The sequence below is a fragment of the Podarcis cretensis genome (genome assembly GCF_951804945.1).
Source record: "Podarcis cretensis genome assembly, chromosome: 13".
NCBI classification, from domain to species: domain Eukaryota; kingdom Metazoa; phylum Chordata; class Lepidosauria; order Squamata; family Lacertidae; genus Podarcis; species Podarcis cretensis.
Genome location: NC_137182.1, coordinates 3,972,280 through 3,999,396, shown reverse-complemented (window position 1 = coordinate 3,999,396; position 27,117 = coordinate 3,972,280). Strand labels below are relative to the sequence as shown.

Here is a 27,117-nt window from a genome sequence, read left to right as displayed (position 1 = left end):
GAGAGAGAGGTTTCTAACGCCAGCGAAGGACACAAGAGGGAGGGAAAGGATGGCAAAAGCACTAAGAAGTGTTTCCTCTGCCAACGGCCAGGACACTTTGCCAGGGCCTGCCCACAAAGAAAGGCTTGGCAAGGGATGGTGGGAGCCGCTGGCAGTGAGGAGGAGGTGGCAGAGGACAAGGTGCAGGGAAACGCCAACGCTTGGCTGCCCACAGGGGGGCACAGCAGCCAGACGAGCAACTAATGGAAGTGCCCCAACCAGACTCACCCAAGGCGTCAATAGCGATAGAGGTGGTGCTAGAACTCCCGAATGGACACCCAGTCAAGGTGAAGGCCATGCTGGATTCAGGCAGCTCCTGAAATTTTTTAAGCAAGGAGTTCGCACTCCCATCGCCTTTCATGTGGCCACACTGGCGGGACCCCCAATAATATTAGGCATGAGCTGGCTAGCGCTACATGATCCAGTGGTGGCTTGACATCAATGGACAGTCACCTTTGGGTCAGCTCACTGTTTGGAACACTGTCTGGGGGGGGGGGCCCAGGTTGAGGTTGGCCAGAGTGGCAGGAACAGCACTGAAGCCGAGAGGAGAGGAGACTAGCGGGGAGAGCGCGGACACGCCTCTGCCTTCCCCTTACTTAGAATCATAGAATAGAATCATAGAATCATAGAGTTTGAAGAGACCACAAGGGCCATCGAGTATGGATGTGACATTTTAAATGCAAACTGGTACTGTACATACCAACCTGTCTTCAGTACAGAATTGCATGAAGGATTATTAGATGGGGGGGGGGGGAGAAAGTCCTGGATCTGCAGTTGTTGACATGGGAATTATTTATTACTTTTTTGTAAATTATCTTTACTGAGTTTTCTTACACTTGGAAAATTGAACCCCGTCACACATTGAGTAGCTGTGCAAGCAATTATAAATCACAATAACTGATTCCAAAATATAACCATAGGGCTGTGAGTTTGTAGAGGAGCCTACCTTTTAGCAACAGGCTGTGGAAAGTGAACCGTTTCTATTCCTGGAAAAGTGGAAGGGCACATGTTTTAAGTGTTGCACTGTTAAGGTTTGTGTAGTTTGCTGCCTTCCCAGCTGTGTGATGTCATTTAGCCCAAAGTCAAACATTATGAAGTCAGCAGTGAGGTCAATGCACTCTCAGTGGGAGGTGACCCTTCCAGTGCCTTTGATTTCCATTTCATTTCTGTGGGACACAGCAAAGTAATTGCGATATTGGAGGGAAAAGGAAGAAGGGCACAACGGAGAGAAAAGCGACCCAAGAGAACATAGCAGAAGAGAATGATATAACCAAAGCTCCGATAGATATCTTAAAATGGCGTTTTGTGATTAACTTGTGGAGCTCAGTGAAAAATACCGCCTGTCTGTGTTTGAGGAAGGGAATCTCTCTGAATAAAAGTGAAGGAAATTAGTATTTCTAATTTCTAAATTCTATTAGTATGGCTGGGAATCAGAGGGCTGGCGGTTCTCTTCTTTGCTTAGGAAAATGCCATAATATGGTAAGAAGCACAGTTAAAAGTGCTACTTTTGCTGTAGGCACTTTTTATTATCAAGGTAACTGTAGAGATTTTTGAAATAGCAAGTGGTTTATAAACGCTTATAAGTAAAAACAAATATTTTCCTCAATCTAATTTTGAAAGATCTTCGTTTTTATTAATGCAAAATAACTGCCATGCAGTCAAGGTGCCCAAAGTGTCGCACTCCTTCATTTTGAAAAATACCAGTATTCCCAAGTTACCCAAGGTTTGCAGGACTAGGTGCGGTGTAAAGATTGAGGAGTTTTTTAATAGGTCACAAAATGTCCTGACCATAACACCTTAAGTTATTCAGGTAACCTGGTCCCTTGTCAGTTGGTTGCCAAGGCGACCGCTCCAGCTCCAACATTCCAAAAAGAGGCTGACACGGCCCTTCCGGATCAGATGGAGGTCTTCCAGTCACAGGTTGTTTTTATTCCACATTCAGTAAATTATGGATACCCGGGGAGAGGAAGATTAGCTGTAGAGGTAGTATATAGGAGTTGCCTGGTAATAATACAGCTGGTGGGAGGATTAATTATGTCTAGAGACTTTTTTGGATCATTATTTGACACCTGCATTTCTTTCAGTGCACTTAGAACATCATACATGTATAGAGGTTTATTATCATGTATCACTAACAGATGCCTCCAGTCCCAGAGTTAAAAGTACATAAAGTGTCAAAGAAAATAAAGGTTTTATTCATTCAGGAGGCACAAACTGTTACACGCTTCCAAATGCTCATTAAATTAAAATTCACTTAATGGAAGGCAAGGAGTTAGTACCCAAGGCTTGCTATAGACGCTGCAGATTCAGATATCCAAACAGGTGGACCTGCCTATAGTACTTGTAAACAAATAAGCAGCCTTAAACCAGCCTTACTTGTTTTGTGTTTTGCTGGTCTGCCAGAAGCAGTGGTGGGAGGGAGGGAAGGAGGGGAAAGAGATTGGACAAATAAGAGCATTTATTCCTTCCTTGTTTGCCTTTTGCAAGGTTTTCCCAAGGCCTGCTTACCAGACAAATTTCCAGTCCATGTGTTGTCACCAGATATTCCTGATATGTTACTGTGAAGCCAATATGATCGTCCTATAAACCTCATTTTATTAAAGTGAGCAGCTTTAAGAATCATTTTAGCTGAAAAGTAATACCCCAATATTGTTACGGGGGGCTGATCCTGGATGAAACCTGCAGGAATTGGGAGGGGTCATAGCTCAGTGGTGGAGCAAGTGCTTTCCATGCAGAAGGTTCCAGGTCCAAACCATAGCTGTCAATTTTTCCCTTTTCTTGCGAGGAATCCTATTCGGAATAGGGGAATTTCCCTTAAAAAAGGGGAAATGTTGACAGCTATGGTCCAACCCATAGTATCTCCAGGCAGAGGCTGGGAAAGATTCCTGCCTGAAATACTGATGAGCTGCTGAGCAAGGTGATCCAAGGGTCTGGCTGGGTAGAAGACAGCTTCCTATGTCCCTGAACCATTTTTGGGGCAGCTACCTGTTGACAGGATGTGAATCACAAATGTTTAAGTGGCCCTGTTAATACTGCAGTTCACAACCTGCGTACACCGAGGTAGTTCTATTAACTATAATACAACCACTCTAGAATACAGTGGTGCCTCGCAAGACGAAAAGAATCCGTTCCGCGAGTCTCTTCGTCTAGCGGTTTTTTCGTCCTGCGAAGCAACCTGATTAGCGGATTAGCGGCTAAGCGGCTATTAGCGGCTTAGCGGCTTAGAAAAAGGGGGGGAAGCGGGAAAAAATCGCAAGACTCGCAAGACGTTTTCGTCTTGCGAAGCAAGCCCATAGGGAAATTTGTCTTGCGAAGCACCTCGAAAAACAGAAAACCCTTTCGTCTAGCGGGTTTTTCGTCTTGCGAGGCATTCGTCTTGCGGGGCACCACTGTAATATGAATTATGGGTTTCACCTCAAGATTCCAAACATTTCTCAGAGTTACTTAGGTTGGAACCCTAACTATGTAAGTCCTATTGAATTCAATGGGGGCTCACTCATAAATAAGTGGGGTTGGAAAATTGAGATGGTCATAGTTCCTCAGCAGAATTAATAGGACTGAGGCTGTGATCCCATTCGCAATTACTGCGAAGCGCTGGACTGCAAATCATGCCATGGCACAAATCCTTAGCAAATACTTGCAGAAGTCAGCAATGTATATTATTTTAAAGAACGCCAAAACAAATATTTAAAATGGTTAAAGGCTTTAAGGCCCCACAGCTCACCTGTCGTTGCTTGAGTGGAAAACTGGTGAGGAAAACACAGACTTGCTTCTGTGCCTTTAACAAAAGCTTGATCTTGGGGGGAAATCAGGTAAAGGTCTTCACATATCTTCTAATATCTGCATAGCATGCTGTTGTTAAAGAAGTACAGCCTGGTAAAAACAAAAGAAAAAGCTAGCAGGTCTCCCTGCCTCCAGTCGTAGGTCTCCTGTTTGGAGAAGTTCATTCTGAAAATCTTGTGTCAACTAATGTTTGTCTGATTTCGTATCAGAGAAGCACTCAGTAACCACACCTTGGTGAGGTGGGTATTTTCTGCTGTTTTGTATTAGGCAGTTCATCTATGGTGGTGGCGGCTGGCTTTTGGTTGCTCAGAAATTTTATTAAAAGTTTGTTTTTCTGACAATTACCTCTAATAGGAAATCGGTGGGTTTCTGTCATAATCCTGACAAACCAAAGTTTTGCAGGTAAGATGACAGCTGCTTGAACCACGTCCTCTGTAGGACCCAGGAGAACCACTGCCTTGCCAAGAAGTGGAGTGGAAACGGTTTCCATAGCTACAAAGGGAGTTGCTCTGTTAAAAAGAAACTAAGCAAGTCTTTCTAAAAGTTGTGAAAGGCCATGCTGACAGAGACAGATCCTTTAAATGCCCAACTTTCAGGTAATAAATACTACATGACATTTCGACCCACAGGGGGAAAGATCCCACCGGAGTAGAGCTCATCCAAACCTCTTTCTGCACGGTCCTGGGAAGTGAGGGAGCAGCGGCCTGGCCAGGAGAACATGCTGAACATCGCAGATGTAAGTCAAAAGGAAGAAATTATCCTGAACTTTGGGCTTTTCACTGAATTACTGGCACTGTATACTGAGGGCTCTCTTAGGACAGAAGCAGAAGAATTAGCATTGTACCAATTATTTCTGAAAGTAAGCAAGGAGACTGAAGGCAGAAAGTTGGGGAAATTCTGCTTTACTTCATCAACAAATATGTTTCACTCAGTAGCTGCTCACTTATAAGCTTTATAAACTGCTCACTTATAAACTTTGTTACTCTGAAACATTACCATCTGTTTGTGGGCAGATACTGACATTTCCCAGCTTTTCCGTATATTTCAACCACCAAGGAATACTCTCACATCAACTTGCTTGCTAGGAAACAGAAGCTGCAAATGTTACAGAGGATTCTGGGAACAGATATACTAGGAGGGGTTAATATGCTGAAATAGCTGCCTTTTCAGTTACATTTTTTAAAAATTTGTGAGCTTCCATTACAAATACTTGAGGAGCACCTGCACTTTCCTTAATGGTTTACCATGCTAAACTGCAAACAACTTTTCTGCCATACCAAGTTACTAGCAAAGGTTATGCAACTGACGCTGGGATACTTTTTAAGAAGGTGCCTATTGCTAAGATTCCACAAAGAACTAGAGAAAATTCTCCCAAAACTCCCAGGGTTTTCTTTTCCTTTCATTCTCTCAACAGTGAAAAAATCCCCTTTCTGGAAAATAACATCTTCCCTCCAGAAAGACAAGTTCCCAGGGCAGCTTACAGAGTCAGAATACAATAAGTATGCAACAAAACGTACAAAAAGTAGACTAGAAAAATAGCACAGAAAGCTTCAGAAAAGGTACAAACAAGCTAAGATACAAAGGGCTGTGGAAATAAAAGTGTTTTTGAAAAGCAAGTCGGTGTCAGACAAACCTCCAGAACAGAGGTGCAGGATTACATTTCAGTTTTTAAAAGCAATTAGTGAGTGTTGCTGTCGCTGTAGTTAAGAAACAAAAATGAAGTGCCTTGGAGAGCGGGCTTTGTATTGAAACTGTCATTCAAGAAGACAAAATGCTTCCTTGCATTTGGCTGTAGCAACAATCAATAACTTCCTCCATGCTCTTAAGAGAAAGACATAAGCTAAATGATCATCATATTTGACTACTTTTATGAGTTTGAAAGAGCTCTTAATTGGGGCAGAGCTGATGGCTTAATCTTCCCATAACTGAGGAATGTATGACTGACCCTTTCTAAGATTCTGTAGTGTTCTCATCTCTTGTGATCATAATAACTCTGGATCTTTTTTTGAGGGGGGGGGATAAATCATGCATCATCAGCACTTGTGCAACTGCCTGCCAGATTCTTGTATACGGAAACTGAAATGGCATCTTGGGGTGGAAGTGGAGTTGCGTGTTGGACTCCCTAAAATGTCTGGGGCTTATAGCACACTAACAGTCATCTGCCAAGTTCCAGTTAGAATCCTAGAGTTGGAAGAGACCACAAGGGCCATCGAGTCCAACCCCCTGCCAAGCAGGAAACACCATCAGAGCACTCCTGACATATTGTTGTCAAGCCTCTGCTTAAAGACCTGCAAAGAAGGAGACTCCACCACACTCCTAGGCAGCAAATTCCACTGTCAAACAGCTCTTACTGTCAGGAAGTTCTTCCTAATGTTTAGGTGGAATCTTCTTTCTTGTAGTTTGGATCCATTGCTCCGTGTCCGCTTCTCTGGAGCAGCAGAAAACAACCTTTCTCCCTCCTCCATGTGACATCCTTTTATATATTTGAGCATGGCTATCATATCACCCCTTAACCTCCTCTTCTCCAGGCTAAACATGCCCAGCTCCCTTAGCCGTTCCTCATAAGGCATCGTTTCCAGGCCTTTGACCATTTTGGTTGCCCTCCTCTGGACACGTTCCAGTTTGTCCGTGTCCTTCTTGAACTGTGGTGCCCAGAACTGGACACAGTACTCCAGGTGAGGTCTGACCAGAGCAGAATACAGTAAAGTTAAAGCACTTTACTCAGAACTGGCCTGTTACCTGTTTCAGTGCTGACCACAGTCCAAGTATTTCACCTTTCCTGGTGTTTAACCATGCTGTGAGCGCATTTTTTTACCTCTGAACACCGCATGTTTGGGCACTGCTATGTGGTGTCAGTTAATGTGACGCATCAAGACTACAGTGGTACCTCTGGTTAAGAACTTAATTCATTCCAGATGTCCGTTCTTAACCTGAAACTGTTCTCAACCTGAGGTACCACTTTAGCTAATGGGGCCTCCTGCTGTCACTGTGCTGCCGCCGCACGATTTCTCTTCTCATCCTGAAGCAAAGTTCTTAACCTGAGGTACTATTTCTGGGTTTGTGGAGTCTGTAACCTGAAGCGTCTGTAACCCGAGGTACCACTATATTAAAAACTATTCTTTCTTTAAAATCTGATCCTGTGGTCGACATAATTTCATTTGCCAAGGATGAAGGGAAATTTCTGCCCCTTAAACAACTTATTAAAAATTGTTTTCAGATAGAGTCAAATGCCAGGTAGGGTTTTTTTTTGTATTTCCGTTTTTTAACCAGACACCTTTTAAACCTATTGATAGGACAATAAAGGCTCACTATGTCAGGTTCCTATTGGAAGACCAGACAAACGCTAGAACATTAGCAGTGGCAAAGTTTTTATTGGTGGTTGCAAGAACCAGTGATCCCTATCTTTTGAACAAAATGCTTGTTTAACCTGGAGGTAGGCTGTCTGAATTGTGCATTGCTTTGTAACGATTTGTTGGGCCTCTGGACCGTAATAAAGATTGATTTGATTTGATAAATGCTAACCAGAGTGTGAGAGAAAGAGGTGAGAGGCTTGTGAGACCAACACTTGTCCGTGTGTAGTGCTCAGTCATAGTTTAACATTGTGTCTGAACCAGCCCAGTGACTCTTAGGGAAGTTTTCGGTATTTCACTTGGAGTGTTGAGACCCACAGTCTGGTTTGGGGAAGCTTTGATGACAATTAGAACTCTCTTCTGTCACAAGAGATGACAGAAACCATAGTGGTCTTAAAGCATGCATTTTATGGAGAAGAAGTTTTAAGTTCTGCATTTTCATCTCTGTGTAACACGTGATAACTGTCTTGTAAAAGTTCATGCAGCTCACCACTAGAAGTCACTAGCTCGCACAATTTACAGTTGTATGAATAGATCTCTTCTGCATTTTTGCAAGTGCTTTTCTGAAAGCTGGAACAAAACCAGTATCACAGGGATTATTTAATATGAGAACAATCTATTATTTTTACATACTTGATTACCAAACTGGGTTGTACAAAAATTACTTTTCATTAAAGTTTTCTTTAACATTTTCACAATAAGATAAAAGACACACCAACCCACACAAAGAATATTGAAAAAGGAAAAGGAAGGAAGATACAAGATTCTCTCTCACAAGTATATTCCAACTTTTGTCCCATACAGAAAACACTATAATTAAGCATTCAATGGAACTCTTCTTTTCTAATATCATATATGTATATGGACTACAATACATCTGAGACATCAATAATAATCGATCACACATGACCTGAGGTATAAGGGAATTTTGTTGGTAGGAAGTTACTTTATTTTATTTTCATTCCAGACCCTCCCAAGTGTCTCTATTTTCCAGGGATGTCCCAGATTTAGAGAAGCCATTTAGAAGTTTCTAATTTGATCCAGAATGTCCCACTTTTCCTTAAAGGTAAAGGTACCCCTGTCCGTACGGGCCAGTCATGTCCGACTCTAGGGTTGTGCGCCCATCTCACTTAAGAGGCCAGGGGCCAGCGCTGTCCGAAGACACTTCCGGGTCACGTGGCCAGCGTGACGAAGCTGCTCTGGCGAGCCAGCACCAGCGCAGCACACGGAAACGCCGTTTACCTTCCCACTATAAAGCGGTACCTATTTATCTACTTGAACTTAGGGGTGCTTTCGAACTGCTAGGTGGGCAGGAGCTGGGACCAAAAGACGGGAGCTCACCCCGTCACGGGGATTTGAACCGCTGACCATGCGATCGGCAAGTCCTAGGCACTGAGGTTTTACCCACAGCGCCACCCGCGTCCCATACTTTTCCTTAGGATGTCCCTATTTTTATTGGAGAAATGTTGGAGGGAATGGAGTTATCCAACCTCTGAGCTGTCTGAAGGCAATCCTGTATAGGGATTTTAAAAAAAATAATTAATGTTATATTATTTTTTATATATGTTGGAAGCTGCCCAGAGTGGCTGGGACAACCCAGTAAGATGTGTGGGGTATAAATAGTAAAATTATCATTATGAGATGGAATGTCCCTATGCTCATTGAAGAAATGTTGGAGGGTATGTGCTTCTTGTTCTCTTCTTTGTATTAAAAGGGGGCAATGCATCTATGAGAATAATTGCTGATAATCAGGTAATGTTGTGTATTGTAAACAAGAGGAAAGACAATGAATGTATGTTTGGGCAATGCTTTAAATAAGAGAATTTTTGAAAACCAAAAAGCAAAAGAGAAAACCCACCACACCACCAGGGGGACATTTGCTGCATTCTTGACTGCAGGTTCGTTATGGTGAGAGAAATTGGCTTTTGAAGATATAGTGCAGGATTCAATCAGCGTAGGGAGAGGAGTGTTGCAAATGCTCGTTCTTTATTGTGCAGTAATTGCATCGGAGACGCATCTCTTGTGCCGTGGGGAGACTTCCAGCAAATGGGAATAACGTCATGTCTTATTGAACACAGAACAATGTAGGTATAGGTTTTAAAAGCACTGATGAGTCCTTTGGTCACTTCCTTGCATTATGCACCCAAAAAAAATTTGTTCCCTAGAGCTACCTAGGCATGCTTTCTCGTAGATTGTCTAATGCCATTATGTAAACGGGAGAGAGAGACTCTCAAAGGCTTGCTGGTGTTCATTGATGAATGGTGGCAGGAAAATGTAGGACTAAGAACGAGGCTAAGAATCCTGCGCTGCTTGTTTAAAACAGGCTTGGGTTGCATGAGATGCTAGGCTCTTTACTATACTTCTCTAAAATGTTTGATTATGTTCTGAAAAAAGCATTTGGTTACCATTTTTGTAGTAGCATGCACAAGGAAAAATATATTTATTGCAGGAGAACACAGTTAGTCCGTGTGGTGCCTTCCAGAAATTGCAGGACTACATTGCCCATCATCCATGACTATGATTGGCTATGCAGGATGATGGGAGTTGTAGTCCACATCTGGAGGGCATACACTGGCTGTCCCTGCAGGAGATAATACAATGATTTATGTAACGTTTCAAATATCTTGTGACGGTGAGTGAATTTCTTTGACAATTCTTGATGAAAAATGTGCTGCCTTGATGGAGTTAGCACAGGAGTGAGAGAGACTAGGGAGGAACAAAGCAGCTGCAGGTTCCCTTCTGGAAGCCTGTCCCCGTAAGTCCTAGTTCACCCTACCAAGACATGCCTCTAGGTCAACTTCCTGGGTTACATCCTGGGCCATCTCTAAATTCAAGAGCTTCACCAGGGTTAGATGGAAAAGAGGCATCAGAAAACCATCCAGATTCATTAGCCTCTAGGGGTGGACCATCCTAACCAGAGACACCACCCTGCACCTAAGATTGTGGGGCCCTGGAGTGTGTTTCACTTGTGTGACGTTACGCACACACACCGTCATGTGCCCAATGTGCATGTGTGACATCATGCATGCGACGTCACATCATCGGGAGGAGGCCGATGGCAGAGCCCAGTCCTTTCTCATGCTTAAGAGGAGTCACCCGCTGAATTGGGCCACCCTTGGCTCCATGCTTGGCCTTCTCCATGCTCTCAGCATTGAGGGGGCCCAGCCCCCTGCCAGCCGATATTGAGGGGTCGAAGACACTTCCACCCCTAGCACTTGGCACACCTAATCCTAACTGAGCTTCCACAGCCGGATATGACCTAAACCTAATCAGGAAGTAAATCTGATCAGGAGAAGGGCAGAGTTGACCTTGAATTAATGTGTGACTTGAGATGAGTAATGTGCAAACCACAATGAAACTTTTTATTCCGTAGTCTTGAATTTATATTCTTACACTCGTCTTGGGAAGGAGCACTGCTTAGCTCTATTTTGCCATCTGCTTTAGGAAAGCAGATTTTTTTTCCTTTCTGGATTATCAAAACCACAAGGAAATAATTAACTTTTAATTGCCATATCTCAAAAGTTTTGCATTTACTAGAGATTTGAAAGCTTGACAAATGATGCGCCTTTTGCCCTAATGGTACCTGCCACATCAATAAGAGCATTTTGTGTGTCTCTTGGTGCAAGTGATTTATTTCTTAAAATTTGTATACCACTTGGTTGTGTAGGGAAACTTCAAAGCAGTGGTGGGACGTTGGTGGGTGATGTAACATTCTTGCAGAATTGTGAATGAGCAAGATGCAGTGTCTGAGATCTATTTCCCGTCCCACAGTGTGCCCTGTGTGTCGCTGTTGTTTCTTTCTTTCTCGGCCTAGAAAGCACACTGGCTATTTTTAACAGGTGATTCTGGGTTCTGTCTTGCAGATGACCTGCTATGACAAGAAGCTGAGGCAGACAAGTCCTGAGCAGCTGAATGACCACATGGTGGTTCCACTGCACTCCAGAGTGAACGGCTGGTCTTTACCACTCCACTCGTTCCAGTTGATCACCCTGGTGCTTTATTCATACTTGGCCATAGTGGGCTTTGGTATCTACATTCCTCTTCTCCCAGATGAATGGAAATTGGTTGCCTATGCTGTATCCTTTCCCCTTCCGTTTAAAATCCTGTGGAAAAACTAACAGTGCACATGAACTGCATATGCCATGCGTGGTGAGAGGAATAACCAGTGATTTGCCTAAGCCGCAGTTCTGGATCCAGTTACTTCTGAGTAAGCTCCATTTAATGCAAGGAGACTTAGGCTGCAATTCTCAGCAAGCTTACTCCAAAGTAACTCCCTCTAGAATCAGAGGCACTTACTTCCAGGTAAGTAGGGTTACAATTGCAGCCTGCATAGGATTGCACTCTCACTCTCTCATTGTATTCTGAAAACAGGGGCAAGTTGTGAGTTGTTTTGAAATGTGACTGATCTTTTTTGCTATCCAGACCACATGTTGGGAGCGAGCAGGGCTGTTCTGTTTTCACTCTCTTCTCCACCTCTACCTTTTCCACTTCCCCCTTCCTTCTCCCCTTCTGGGTTACCCACCCTCATGAAATTAGGCCAAGCTCATGGGCCACGTTTTGCCCACCCTTTTCAAGCACAGAACCAGGACATAAATTAGGTGGTTTATGTCCTTAAGGGAAATGTCAAAATGTTCATCTCTCAAGCTACTAAACATTTTCATGGGCAACTAATGTCGGCAAACCTGCAGTGAACAGCAACGTTCAGTAGTATTATTACAGCATTATTACAACCAATAGGATTGCAGCCTTATTTGAAACTTGTGGTTTTTTGTCTTTCAGAGGAGTAGGGTCTTGTATGGACTGAACGTTTGGGGGGACCAAAATGTATTATCCCTCTGTTTATACTTTTAAAATTTGATTGTGATCATTCAATAATATATTTTAAACCAACAGTCCTTTGTAGTGTGCTTAGTGTTGTGTAATGTGGCTCGGCTGCTTCATTTAGCTGCTCTTTTTAAAAGGCTCAGTAAAGTTTTTCCCCTTTTCCTCTGTACAGGATGAGGAGTCCAGGGGTCAAGAAGGACACTAACATTGTGAATAGGAAACTCATAAATCCTGTAATTGATACACTGTTTGTGTACCAAACACATGATTGTTGCTAGGAAGACTTAATGGTGCCCTCAATTATTCTTGCACATGATGATCCAGTTTAAAGTGAGAATATAACTGTCAAGTTAGAACAAGTGTTCTAGTATGGGTGCCAGATGCAGTTTTTGGCCCTTATGCTTCATTTGAGCATCAACTAGAAAAACAATTATTTTAGTAATAAAACTTTAAATCACAAATGAGAAATGAGAACCATTTCCCTGAACTTTAAATATCCTGTTCAAACAGATTTAAACATGATGGCCTGTTGATTTGATGGATTGATTAATGAATTATAGAATTGTAGGATTGTAGCAATGGAAGGGATCCAAGGGTCATCTAGTCCAACCCCTTGAAATGCAGGAATCTCAGCTAAAGCACCCGTTACAGATGGCCACCCAGCCTCTGCTTAGAAACCTCCTAATTGCTTGAAGATGAAGTTGTTGTAATGCTTTCTTATAGATGGTCTGCTTCTAGGATTGGCATCTTGTTGCGGTGCTCCCCTGATGTTGGAATAAAACTTCCATCATCTCTGACTGTCAGCCAAGCTAGCTGGGGCTGATGGCCATAGAGAAAGGAATTAAAACATTTGGTGATAGTTGGTTGTTATTGTATGAGTGGGAGCACTTTTAGACCTGTGGGTTCAAGAAGCTGAAAGATAATGGGTAGATTTTTTTTTTCATATCATGCATGGCTATTGAAGGACCTTGTCTTTCCTTTGTAAAAATGTGCATATATGGAACTAGTAAACTTTTAAATAAAAACAACTAAAGTACATAAAAAGGAATTTTCCTGTTCCGGGGAGAGTAAGGAGGGCATCTGAGATTGTTTGGGATTGCCTTTCCTACAAGCAAGGGAGTCTCAAGACGTGTTGTCCAGGTGTGCTACCTTCTCAGAATAAATTATTGTACTGCTTTGATGTCTTCAAGACACTCAGTTCTATTTGTAGAGAACTGTGGTGCATGGGAAATTCCTTTTCCTGACATCACTGGCAGAGGAAGAGGGGGGGTGGGGGGAGCGCACCGCCCCCGGCAGCGCGATCCTGGTGGGGTTCCATCGCGGCTGCGCCCCCCCGCCTGCGCTGGGCGCCCCCCCCACAGGTGGCACGCCCCACCCCAAAAATGCACACCCCACCCCCAGGACAGGCACCAGCCCCGCCCCGCCTGCTTTCCGCCCCCAGTGCCGGAGCATGAAGCTCCGCCGGTGCCTGACATGTCCTGGTTTTCAGGTGTAAAAATAGTGTCAAGGGGGAATTTTGCTGAATCTGCAAAATGTCAGGGAAATGTCAGGTCTCCCCAAAGAAAGCTCAACGGCTTTGTGGGTGTCAGGAATTTTACTTTTTGAAATATGGCAAAAATGGTGACGGTGCAATACTGAATCTATGACAATCGGACAGAAACTAGTATTTTGCTCTTCCGGAGTCTTGCAAACAAATCCACTAAAACTAGTAGCCTTTGTTTGTGGCATAAGAGAAAAGAATACCAGTGACAGAGCTTTCTACCTGGCCATTTGAATACTGAAGCACCTAAGCAAATCTGGTGACTTAATGTAACAAATGTAAAAAAAAATAATCCAGACTCTTCTATTCTCTTGTTTTTTGACTTTTCCTTAACCTCATTACAATGCAGGTGATTGGCTTAATTTTCGTGCATCACTTAATCACTCATCTTGTTGCAATCACTATCGATCCAGCAGATCAAAATATATTGAAGAAGAAAAATTACAAGAAACCAATGCCAATTTTTGACCGAAGCAAATGCAAGCATGTTATTCAGAACCAGTACTGCTATCTTTGTGAAGCTGATGTGTAAGTCACTCCCATTAAAGGTAAAGGTAAAGGTACCCCTGCCCGTACGGGCCAGTCTTGACAGACTCTGGGGTTGTGCGCCCATCTCATTTCAGAGGCCAGGGGCCAGCGCTGTCCGGAGACACTTCCGGGTCACGTGGCCAGCGTGACATCGCTGCTCTGGCCAGAGCCAGAGCCGCACACGGAAACACCGTTTACCTTCCCGCTGGTAAGCGGTCCCTATTTATCTACTTGCACCCGGAGGTGCTTTCGAACTGCTAGGTTGGCAGGCGCTGGGACCGAGCAGCGGGAGCGCACCCCGCCGCAGGGATTCGAACTGCCGACCTTTCGATCGGCAAGCCCTAGGCGCTGAGGCTTTAACCCACAGCGCACAGCAAAGAAGAGACCTACTTATTTGCCTGCACTGGTTTTCCTCTGCTATTTGCCTCTTGCTGCTTAAACCGCTCCTTTGTACCAGTTTTTTGTCTCTGTGCAATTAAACATATGCGTTCTGGACCTTTGGAAGCTCACTCGATAAAATTCGCCACCTAGGCTAGTGTTTTGCACAACCATAAAGGGCCATGGCTGTCATCTTCCTGCTCAGTTCACTTTCTGTTATCACAACAGTGCAAATCCATATCCTGATTTTCTGAAATATTTCCTCACAAGGCAAGCAAATGTACTGCATAAAACTAAATACGCAAGAACAATATAAATACATATAAATGTAACTTAAAACTTTGAAACACCCAATAATGCTAAAATGGCCAGGACATTTCCTGTTTAGAAATTGCTTCTGTTGTTTTATTGTACATCACCTTGAGATGATTGCATAGAAGGCTAATAATAATAATACATGAAAACCCAATATGCTTGTAAAAACATCACATAATTAAAACAAAAACAGCACCATCAATTTCAGCAGCCAAATTGAAAACATTTGAAAAAAAATTTAAAAGCAGAAAACTTATTGGGATGTGGCCTGAGTTCAGATGGAGGCCCTCTGCCAAGAAAAGCCCTGCCCCCCTGCCTGCCAGCTTAACTGATCCCACAGGTAGGTAGGCGTCAATCAGAGCCATGGAAACAGATATCAAAAGGCAGGGAGGTGCTGCAGCTGCCTGGTTTCCATATCTAGGAAGTGAGTCGCACCTCATTTCGGATCGGGTTGCACTCCTCCTAAAAGTTCAAGTACCTACTCTGGGAGAACTCTGGGAATTTTCTTTGTCTTTGAAGGTTCAAGGAGCCACAGTGGTTCGGAGAGCCTACAGCTTTCCCTGCTCCTGGATAAACTTCCTGGTTAGCTACTGTGATGAACTCTGTGTGAGGCTATCCTTAAAGATGGTTCAGAGACTTGCTATTCATATCTGTATTTCTATTTTTTTTTTTTATAATAATTTTTATTAATTTTCCAATTTTTAACAAAAAGCAACAACAACAACACACAAACATCAACAAGTACAAACACATACAAAGATATCATTTCTTAACCTCATTTTCATAAGCCTCTTTTCTCGGACTTCCCCATACCTGACCCTTTTTGCATCCTTATTTTACAGTTTTTCAACAACTCATTTTGCCAATTAGGTTTAAGCTCATTATCATTCTCAATTTTACCTTAAATCATCAAACAGTTTTAGCTGCAATTCTGCATCTTCCTTCCCCTTGACATTTTATCACTCCTCTATTTTACAACAGTTCTTAAGATATACTTTAAACTTCTTCCAATCTTCCTCCACTGTCTCTTTCTCTTGGTCGCGGATTCTGCCGGTCATTTCTGCCAGTCCCATAAAGTCAATCACTTTCGTCTGCCATTCTTCCAGTGTGGGTCATATATGTATTTCTAATCCAGTGCCGTACTTCCACATTAAAAAATAAATCTCTGACTTCCTGCATGGCTCTTCTGGTTGTGCATGGATGGCTCATCAGTTCCATGTACATTTTGTAAATGCAATGTATAAATATTTAGACTTACCATAAACATGAGACAGTCTTTATTTATGTGGTCTATTTTAGTACCTGAATTCTATTGTATTCTATTTAATGTATCTCTTCTTCTCCCCAGAGGGCCAAAAACCAAACACTGTAGTACCTGCAATAAGTGTATTGCGGACTTTGACCATCACTGTAATTGGCTAAATAACTGTGTTGGAAGCCGAAACTACTGGTAAGCTAACAGCAGCTAGCTTTGGAAATATGACTGTAAAATAAAGGCCCTATTTAGGAAGGCAGAAGTGAAGCACCCACCCCCATCTAGGAACACCTGTACTTTTAAACAATCTGTTAGTTTTGCATCCAAAGTATCAAAACTGAAGTGGTTTTATGCACTAAATAAGCATCCCAGAGGAACTAATCCAATTACCTAAAAGGCTAAATGTTTGCCCTGAGTAAATAACTTTGATTGCTTCCAAACTGGCACTTTTCAGAGGGAACATCATCCTTTGTTCGCACACTCTTTATGTAGCATCTAGACAACCTATTTGGCAGCTTCTGGCATTTCAATGTCTTCTGTGTTGTCCTCCTGTCTTCTCTGAGCCCTGGTTTGTATATAATTTTTTTAATGAAATGCAGTTGAAGTATAGACACGTAAGGCTCCTGTGCCTTTAATTAAATACTTACTGTTTATTGCTTCAGCACATTTTATTGCTTGTTGTTGAGCATGGCTGGGAGGGTGTGTGTGGAATTAGTGATGAATAGCCAATTAATTGCTCCTTGAATAGCCTCTCTCAATTTCTGTGCCTTTTGGTATCTGGATTCTTCTTATTCTGTTAAATAGCATATTAATGCTGTTTCTCAATAACAATGGAAGGCGGGGGTGGGGTGGACAATGCAATTGGTCAGTAAATCCAGGGGAACAGAAACTGAAATTAGAGTAATTAAGAAAGATTGTTTAGGGCAGGCTTCCTCAAACTCGGCCCTCCAGATGTTTTTTTTTTGCCTACAACTCCCATGATCCCTAGCTAGCAGAACCAGTGGTCAGGGATGATGGGAATTGTAGTCTCAAAACACCTGAAGGGCCGAGTTAGAGGAAGCCTGGTTCAGGGGATAATTAACAAGCTTTTTATCACTCTATAGGAAAAGCAATGGAATGAGCCGAAACTGCAAGAAATAAACTTTTAAATAGACAGATTTTTTTAAATTATTTTTTTTTTGCTGAATGGGACTTTTGAGTTAATATTATAGGATGGCATGGGGAGGGTTATCAAGTTAAAAAAGGGACTGTATGTTCCATTTTTATTCCACTTCCAGCTCATTGTAGAAAAGCAGTGCCTGAGCAGCACTTAAGGGCTCTAGTGTGGAACTAACCCGTCCTATTTTTATGAGTTATACAAGAGTAGCCACAACAAATCCTCTCAAAAACACAAATGTGACTATATCTAAGAGCAGGCCACCTCTATTGAACTCTTTACTCCAAGCCCTGAAATCTTGGCTAGTTCCTCAGCTAGAGGGAGCAAGTGGGATCTGGGAGTGTTTTTGCTTTCTGCCTTCAAGGCATTGGGACATTTTTACTCCATGGCATAGAGGTGCATTAATTAGGTATTAAGAGAGCCAGCAAGATCTTAATCAACTGGACGGAACCTATTTTCAAATAAAGCCAAAGTATTGGTTTGCTTTATGAGAAATCAGTTTTAAATCTCCGCCGTTTTTATATGCTGATGTTGTACTGCATTTATTATAAATGAGCTGGCTGAGGAAAAGCTCATGAAAGGCTATTCATCCCTTGTGACACAGCTCTGGGAGCTGTGTAAGTCACTAACTGCATGATAATTAATTACTCTTCTTCTCATGCTAGCTTTCATTTTATTAATGCAAGTATTCATTGAAGGATTTTATGTTGATGAAGATAGCCCAAAGTGGCCTGATCCAAGGCCCTACACCGTGGCCACCTCCTTTAACAAGCTAAGCATTATTGCTCCAATTAATGCACACCACAGATGGAGAGCAGTTGCCTCATGCTAGAAGACATTCAAAGCAGACTTTCTTTCTTTGAAAGGTTGTTGCTCTCAGTTTCTTCATTTATTGGCTTTCAGGGTGTCTGGACCACAAAGTGGGGGGGGTGGAGACTATATAGAAGGAACAATTTCCTAGATGCCAAGATCCAAGTTTGGGATAAGTACTCCTTGGTGAAAGAAGTAAAGTAAAGTATGCAAATATAGGTTGTTAGACCTTTAAAATATGAATTTTCAAGTGAGTGCCAACGTTTCCTCCTTCCCCTAGCATAGAAAAAGGCGTTTGATAAGTTAAAAATGGTTTACTTACAAACTCTCCAAAAGTCAGATTAATCTGCTTTTCCATGCAGCAGCCAGAAAAAGTTGTACAGGCAGTAAAACGTAGCTTACTTGCACAGTGGTGAAGGCTCTTAAATTATTGGTATAGCAACTCAAGAGCGGCTTGTGAGAGCCATGCAGTCTGAGCTGGAGCAACCAACTAAATCTCTTGGGAACTACTCTCGGGAGGAGAACAATGGCTTGAAATCCTAGTTCCTCCCAAGGTGAGGGGGAGGGACCTAGGCTAAGCCTGGCAGCACAGTTTATTCTGTAATTAATCTCTTCATGCATTAGACAAGCATGTCAGTTATATGAGACTGGTTATCCCACAAATGCTAGGTGGTGTGAGGAGCACTAGTGGCAGCCCCTCTAGCTGTTTCTCCTGAACACCCTAACACTTCCCCTCTGTTGGCTGACAAAGCTGTGTGTGCCCCCATGGTCTTCCCACCAGCCTCTAAGCTGGCCTGCTGCCACCAGGTGCACCAAAGGACACTGCCCTGTTGAAGTAAGAGTCTTTTCTACATGGAATGAGAGGTGCAATCTGCTACTGTGTCCAGGGTAGCAAAATAGTGTGGGCTGGCCCTCCTGTTCACAATCTGCCCTTCCAATTCCCTGTTCAAAATGATGTATGTCCAACACTGCTGGCTTTCCTCACTGATATTTGATTAAATCCTAATCTGCTCATTCCCTAGGAATCTGGGAATTTGAAAGGTGTCACAGCATCATACTTTCTCCATGGGGAGGGCCAACGGAGATGAGAAGGCAAATAGCTACTTCAGCATTTTGGGCAAACTGTGCTGCGGCAAAATTGAGGGCCAAGCTAAGATTCTTAGTGAGATCAGTCACACAAGCCAGCTGCAGAACCTTTTTCTGGAGAAGCATAGTTCTAGGGAGCAGCATCCTGAGCCAAAATAGGTTGGTTTTGTATACTTCCAGCCGCAACAACTGGCCCTGTGTGCCTCCAGATAACCCTTTCTGCTTAGATATCTATCCCACAGAATCCAGAGCAGAGCATCCTGGAACATGTTCTCTTGGGAGTTGGACGTCCCTGTTCTAGGGCATTAATTTAGATGAAGCACCAGCCCAAGCTCTTGGGCCTAGCTGTTGCCCTGCTTGGACTGATAGTACAACATAAAACACACTTGCCACTTCCTGCAGCTGAATGTTTGTGGAAGAAGATTTGGTAGTCATGAGCAAGCTGTTTTTCAGGAGAGCTTGTTTTCTCATGGAGGAACCTCTGGTAGGTTTCTAAAGAATTGCAGAGTTCTCTGGACACAGTATGAAAATCATTCCTGAGCATGGATGGGAAACCCCAGGCTTGCAGGCCTCATTAGGTCTCCCAGGGATCCTAATTTGGCCCACAAGGCTGTTTCCCCCACAACCCTGGATGTCATGACGTAAAGCTACAGCTGCAAAGGAACAAGCAGAAACCTTAGGATGGGCTCCAGGTGTTCATCTACATGAGACCTGCATTCAGCAGCACCTCTTAAATCCATCAAGGGTTAAAATCTAATGGAGGATTCCACTGTTAAACTAGCCAGGCAAGTTTCTTGGTCAGTTAATGGCACTATCTTCTGTCATTAGTATAACAAGGGAGGTTGCTTTGGCCTGAAGACAAATGGGTGGGCTCTCCTCCCTCACTTGGCTGGTGGGGAGAAAGATAAAAGCCAGAGTTGTGTGTGAAGCTGGCATAGAAGCAGAGAGACAGAACCATGCTTGACTTCTGTTGGAATCCAAGGCTGTGACTGGATGGGAGAAGCAGGACCTTCTCGGGTGCTAATGCTCCATTGTAGGCTCAGGTTGTATATGTGTGCAAATGACCCAACTATCACAAAGTCTCTGTTGTTCCTCATTACAAGGAAACCAAACCCTGGATAAGCACTGAAACCCATGGAGTCTCACACCTCTCAGAGATTGGGGTGGCGTGAAAAAAATACAATTAAATTCATACATTCAATTTGTAATTGTACAGCCTTCCACAGATTATGGCTAACTGGAATCTTTCTGTTAACATGTTCATAGGTTTTTCTTCAATGCGATTGCTTCTGCTGCTCTTGGAATCCTTCTGCTGATTATGGTGATGATATATGTCTTCATCCAGTATTTCGTGGACCCAGAACGGCTCCGCACATCTCCCCAGTTTGAAAGTATTGTTCCACTGACTTAAAAAAACTTTTTACACCAATGTGACCTAGTAGTACTTTTTCAAGGTAGTGCCTATGGTTTCTTAAACAGAAAGGGGTGGTCATTAAGAGGGAAAACCAGCTCATGATTGGTATAGTACTGACTAGACAGGCATTTGAGCAATGTCCTTCTCTCAACCAAAATTTGTATATGCAAATGTTAGGGTTCATTTGTACAACTATTGTAATTTTGAGGGTGGCCACACAAAGTGGTATAAACATGTACTTGTTCTTTTCAAAATACAATAAAGTAAGACCCCAGTTGAGAGGACTTTCAGAAGACTAATTCACCATGTAAGAAGGAAGATATCATTGAGGTGGGAAGGTTTTCATCTGTGAATTTGTCAAGTCCTATTTTAAAGCCATCTAGGTTGGTAGCCGTGTCTGCCTGTTACCACCCTGTCTGCAAGATTTCTTATTGCAGGCAACAGTGCCGAATGGTTCACATCAATGCAACATATCATAATGTTACTACTGCCTGAAATCTGTAAATATTTTATGAGAGATTCACCATGTACTTCCATTAGATTCCAGTTTTAATTTTATACATTTCTGAGTTTGTTGGAAATTTCCAATAACGAAGGATATAAGTTTGTAATTATGTTTTCATTAGTAAAACTGCCCAGAGTGGCTGGGGAAACCCAGCCAGATGGGCAGGGTAGAAATAATAAATAGTAAGTAAGAAGAGTAGTACTGTATAGTAAGAATGTGAAAAAATTTCATGCAATATTCTTTGCTGAATTTTATTGTGTTATTATCTTCCAGAGTGGGTCATGGAAACTGCTATTCTGAATGATGCTTTGTATAGGGCAGAGGGGATGAATTTATGGAACCAAGAGAGCGGTAGCCCAGAAAACCTTGGGAACCACTGCTTTAAAAGTGTCTTTTAGTCAATATTTCTTTATTCACTGATATCTGATGGTTTGACCAGCATAGACCCTTAGGGAACAGTTTCGAAACTCCTGCCATAGTATTAGTACAAAAGGGAACATCATTCATTTCATAATTGAAACCAGAATAAAATTACTTCTCCCCATTATTTCTTCTCCAATAGGTGTCACTAGAAATGGCACCTGGCTGGTCTTTCTACCCGTTGCTCCAGTAGAGACTACAGCAGCTGGCATCCTGAGTGTAGCAATATTAACTGTGGTTTTGGGATCTGCTTCTTTCTTGCTGCTTGGACATTTGTTGACGTTTCATCTTTACCTCCGTAAGTAAAACAATTCTGGAAAACACAGGGTAGGGGAGTGCAAATGAAGGGCTCAGTTTATGCAAAATATAGGCTTTTATCCCCAATCTTAATGGTGCCCTGAGTGTACACTATTTTCTCACTAAAGGAAATGATGGTCAAAGATAATGTGAAAGCTCACTGAATTTGCTGACACCCATCTAAGCTGCAAAGCTTTGGGGATTTATAGTTTTTAAATCTTAAAAAAGCACAAACTTCCATGTACGTAGTGAATAAAAAGATGAACACATATGAATACATGACTCGACATCGACCCAGGCTGTCTACCATATCTCGAGAAACAAGCACAGAGGGAACATCAGATACAACACACACAGTGGACTCTTTACAGGTAAGATCTTCTGTCCTCCTTAGATTTGCCTTTCCGTAGCATAACTGCTTCTAGTATATATTCATCTGGAAGATCAAACATGTAGCCCTCTTCAGGTGTTTGCCTGAATATGTGTGAATGAAATGTGTGGAGGAGGCAGATGTGTGCATGAAAGCCCCACCTCCAACATCTGCCATGCCAGTTCCATTTGAAACCTTCCCACACTGAGAGTGATCTGAAAGAACACACTTAGAATCCTCCCCATGATCAAGAACCATATATTTTCAGGGTTCCCAAATCACAATGAGGATTTTGAGTTCACCTGAATGTGGTTAGAATCCCCCTTCAGCAAGGGCGCTGACTTGGGCCCCAGATTATGGGTGCCCAGTGTTGCCCAAGACAGAACAAGACACCCTCTGTGAGAAGCTTAGGTTCTCTTTAGGTGGAGGAGAGGGGGGGGGTCACAGTGCTGTGGCCTCCTCCCCATGCTGCTTAACTCGCTTGGCTGTTCCACTTGCCTTGACACTTTTGCCCGCTGGGGCTCATGCTAGGCCATGGAGCTGGTTCCTCTTGCTCAATTTATAGGCGGGGAAAGGGTTAACCCCTCTTTTTCCAACGCCTTGATGCAAACTGCACCACCGCTGGGTATGTTCAATGCTGTGAAGCTATGAAACATTCATTTCATGGATATCCTGCCTGATTTCCAATTTGGCCTTTAATCTTTCAGCTTTTGCCGTGTGAATTCTAGACAACATTTAGAACATCTCCCCCTCTTTAACGCGCATTTAAACTTAAATCCTAAAAAGTAGTATCTATCCGGCACAGGAGCAACCCTCTTATAGGTTTGTGTTCACATTCTTAGGATGTAACTGAAGTAAGAAAACCAGATGAAGTAGCACCCTCCTCTGTATCAGGGTAAGTTAACAGATACATGGTTATCATTTTACTGAGCCCAGTGTCCAATGAGCAAGTGAAAATTATTGCAACCAGAAAGACGAAATTGGGTTTATTTAGGAATTTGCCTTTCATCAAACACCAGGTAAAGAAAACCATAGTAATAACTGCTGCATATACCTGTTTTCCATAGAAAATATTCTGACTCAGTCCTGATTCATATGTAACACAAACCATGGACCTTGTTAAGTTGTGGGCGAACATATCAGACGACACAGCGATTCTTCAAACAGCTTTTGTTTATTCAGAGGCCAGAACAGAACTGAACTGAGGAGCTCAGTCAGCCTGCTTATATAGAGCTCCAGAACAACGTAACTGTGGCAACTTTCTAAAAATATCCAATCACTGAGCATCACTTTCGATCCTTCATTTGCATACAAACTATCCAATCACTGAACGTCACTTTCGATCCTTCATTTGCATAACTATCTACAGTCTCCCCCTGCTGGCCCCGGGTGAGAACTTCAGTACATAACAGACCTGGGCTCAGACAAAACGCTAAGCAAACCCAGCTTCGCTTTGGGAAGAGTTAAGGCAGGAGGACTGAGGAGAAGAGAAGAGCTTTGATTTTTCCTTTGAGCATGAGAATGCCTGCTCATTCATTCTTAGCCATGGCTTGGCTTAGTGTTTTATGAGAACTGGCCAGTGGGTTATTTCTGTTCCAATTAAAATCCTCTCAAGCTTCAACTGCTTAGTAGAAAACACAGCCATTATATATGATTGACAGGTTGTGACCATAATGTAAGTAATCCATCTTGGAGTTCATTGCTCAAAACACAAATCAATTAGGGGCAAATAATAATAATAATAATAATAATAATAATAATAATAATTTTTTATTTATACCCCGCCCTCCCCAGCCAAGGCCGGGCTCAGAGCGGCTTACAAGCAATAATAAAAACAAGATGAATGATTACAAACTTAAAAACAAAAATAAAATACAACATTAAAATAATGGAACATTAAAATATTAAAATGTAGCCTCATCGCAGGAGGAGAAGGAAAAGAAAAAGAGAGAGAGAGAGAGAGAGGGAGGGAATCAAACTGGCTCCAAGCCAAAGGCCAGGCGGAACAACTCTGTCTTACAGGCCCTGCGGAAAGAGATCAGATCCTGCAGGGCCCTGGTCTCATGAGGCAGAGCGTTCCACCAGACCGGAGCCAGAGTTGAAAAGGCCCTGGTTCTGGTCGAAGCCAATCTAACTTCCTTAGGGCCCGGGACCACTAGGGTGTTGTTATTTATGGACCTTGAGGCTCTCCGTGGGGCATACCAGGAGAGGCGGTCCCGTAGGTATGAGGGTCCTAGGCCGTGAAGAGCTTTAAAGGTCAAAAGCAGCACCTTAAATCTGACCCTGTACTCCACCGGGAGCCAGTGCAGCTTGAAAAGCACTGGGTGAATATGCTCCCATGGCAGAGACCCCGTGAGGAGCCTCGCTGCAGCATTCTGCACCCGTTGGAGTTTCTGGGACAGCTTCAAGGGCAGCCCCGCGTAGAGCGAATTACAGTAGTCAAGCCTGGAGATGACCATCGCATGAATCACTGTGGCCAAGTCAGGGCGGGAAAGGTAAGCAGATGAGAGCCAATTTTTTTCTGGAAACAGAACAACAGAAATATCAATCTGATAGTCCTTCTACCATAATCATAAGGTTGGCATACTTTAGTTGGGAGACTATGCATTCCCAACAGGAATTAAAACAAGGCATAATGTGGACACACCACCAAAATGCCAAACAGCATGGTGTACCAACCATGTCCCCTCATTAACCACATATAGAAGAGGTCAACTGGCAATGGGCAAATACTTCCATGGTGAGGCAACTCCATCCCGGTCCATAGATATAATGATGCAACAACACCATCAACTTGTATGGATGCTTGAGTCTCCTTATCCTGCACATACAGTCTGCAAAGAACAAACCCTTAGACACCCACACAGCCACAGCGAATTTCAAAGAAGCATGTATGGAAAATTCTAGGAGAAGTTTTAAGTCCTGCTGGAGATTCAGTGTCCCTGTGGGTGGGAGGAACCAGGTGAGACCATAATTATATATTCACAGAACCACTGCAGTAGCTCAGAATTAAACAGTGCTGAGACAGGGAGCTGGAGGGTTTTAGGTCACACCAGGGAGAAGATGTGGTAATCTTTAAAATATCCGTTTTTCACAAGTTTTGCATAGTTCTGGAAGTCTGCATGCAAACCAGCTGGGATGATTTCAGAAGGCTGCACACGGTCTATTGGCTTGGTTGCTGCATATGCTCATAAGATGCCATCTCTGCCCAAAGCATACCTGCAAGGGAATAACTTAAGCCTTTAATTTTGCTTTGCTCCCTAGAACTCATGCCAATTAACTGCACTTGATCAAGAACAGCATCAGGAACAGCTGGCTTCCTCAGAGATGGCATGTGCAGCATTTCCAGAAGATTACTGTGTTTCATCAATGCGAAATGACCGTTGTATGCACTTGATTCAGCATAGCTAAAGGGAAAGGTGGAATGCCAGTTCCTGCTCTCAGTTGGGTCAAAACTGGACACTGAAATCACAAGAGGAGATGTTCCCTTCCTTATCCAAATCAGCATGCTTCTTTTGTCTCTGAGAAGGTGCTATTATGTGGAAGGCTGTGGCCAGTCAAAAGACCACATGTAAAGAACATGGTGGACTTGGAGGATGCGCCGGTCATACTTCTAGACGAGGTCTGTGTATACAGAACTGATGAAATTTTGGTCTGGAGGTTCTCCATTCTATGATAATGAAGGGCTTGAAGTGTTTTTCATCAGCTGGCAATGCATTATATGAAGACCAGCTGATAACAGCTAAGGAGGAGAGGGTGAGGGTAGGCAGAGGGTGGCTGGATAGGATTGCAGTGACAGGAATCATTTTGAGGCCCATGCTGATGACCAATGTGTCTCCCAGCTCTTGTCTCTATTTAATGGGAGCAGCATGTGTTTCCTGAAGTTGTACTTCAAGTGTGAATGATCTCAGCTGAAGAGCCAGCAGATATCCACAAGGCAAGAGTAGCCGTTCACAGGTTCTTCCTTGCACAGAACCACTAATGGCTACTGTTGTGAATGATTTGAGTGTCTCTCCCTAGTAAATGGGAAGCAAAATATGTAGCAGATCACAGGATATAGAGAAGATAGCTTGGAGGGTAATCATTTGACATTGCCAAAAAGAGTAGTAAGTCTTAGAGTCAAAAGTATCCTCCACATGGCATTGGGAAGGCTCCAATAAATTAGATTGATTTCCCCAAAATGTATTTATATAAAGTGTCACCACAGAAAGTCCTGCTTATTAATGCCAGTTGGAAAATACTTTCCTTTTTGTCTCTACGCTGAAAACCAGTTTTTTTAAATAGAAAATGGATTGTGTATTTGATCCTTTTTTAAAATGCTATTTCTTATGAATAAATTATATGATTTTGTGGCATTACAGGAACATTTTAATAAACTACCCCCATAAAACAACGCAAGAGTCTGTCTATCCTAGTTACATATGTAAGATTGGGTTTACTTGACTAAAAATTACAGAGGTTGATTCTCATTTGCACTTTACATGGGGGAGCGATCCTTTAGATTGGAAAGTTTTCTAGGTTTTTAATGTGTGTACGATGAAAGGAAAATGTTATTGAATGAAATGTACTTGTTTTTTAATCCTCATTCTTTTCATAAAAAGCAGTAAAGATAATAAAATTATTATTTTTAAATTGCCTTTCAAATATGGGGAGGAATATCATCTGTGAAATATTGGTGGCATATAAGGCAATTGTGTCATAAAGAGCCTAACACTAGGCTGCTTCGTTCTGGAGGTAAAGGTTGGAAAGCACATTTCTGAAAAATGAAAGTCGCCCAAAGCTTATATTGAAAGAAACACAGGAAATTAATTGCACAAGTGCATGTAGAAGAATATAAAGGACGCGGGTGTCGCTGTGGGTAAAACCTCAGCACCTAGGACTTGCCGATCGCATGGTCGGCGGTTCGAATCCCCGCAGCGGGGTGAGCTCCCGTCTTTCGGTCCCAGCACCTGCCCACCTAGCAGTTCGAAAGTACCCTTAAGTGCAAGTAGATAAATAGGTACCGCTTTATAGCGGGAAGGTAAAGGCGTTTCCGTGTGCTGCTCTG

General features: G+C 42.8%; 1 protein-coding gene across 2 annotated transcripts; it reads left to right on the top strand.

Annotated features, from left to right (window-relative positions):
* Nucleotides 1–787: 787 nt before the first annotated feature.
* LOC307200899 (palmitoyltransferase ZDHHC11-like) lies at nt 788–26,691 on the top strand. 2 transcript variants are annotated; one of them, XM_079949951.1, is made up of 10 exons: nt 788–1,959; nt 4,452–4,558; nt 11,036–11,248; nt 13,886–14,064; nt 16,106–16,207; nt 20,331–20,455; nt 21,546–21,701; nt 21,950–22,071; nt 22,913–22,965; nt 25,335–26,691. In XM_079949951.1, exons 2-10 carry the CDS (start codon nt 4,541–4,543, stop codon nt 25,348–25,350), a joined length of 984 nt encoding a protein of 327 aa, XP_079806077.1. In that variant the 5' UTR covers nt 788–1,959; nt 4,452–4,540; the 3' UTR covers nt 25,351–26,691. The 2 variants fall into 2 exon arrangements, with proteins under 2 accessions (XP_079806077.1, XP_079806078.1); XM_079949952.1 differs by lacking the exon at nt 788–1,959 and adding an exon at nt 3,987–4,061.
* Nucleotides 26,692–27,117: the final 426 nt, after the last annotated feature.

What these genes read in the sequence shown, in the direction of transcription:
- LOC307200899 (XM_079949951.1), top strand. An exon ending in GGAAATTGGTTGCCTATGCT is followed by an intron (nt 11,249 to 13,885) that starts GTATCCTTTCCC and finishes ATTACAATGCAG; the next exon opens with GTGATTGGCTTAATTTTCGT. An exon ending in ACACAGTGGACTCTTTACAG is followed by an intron (nt 22,072 to 22,912) that starts GTAAGATCTTCT and finishes TCACATTCTTAG; the next exon opens with GATGTAACTGAAGTAAGAAA.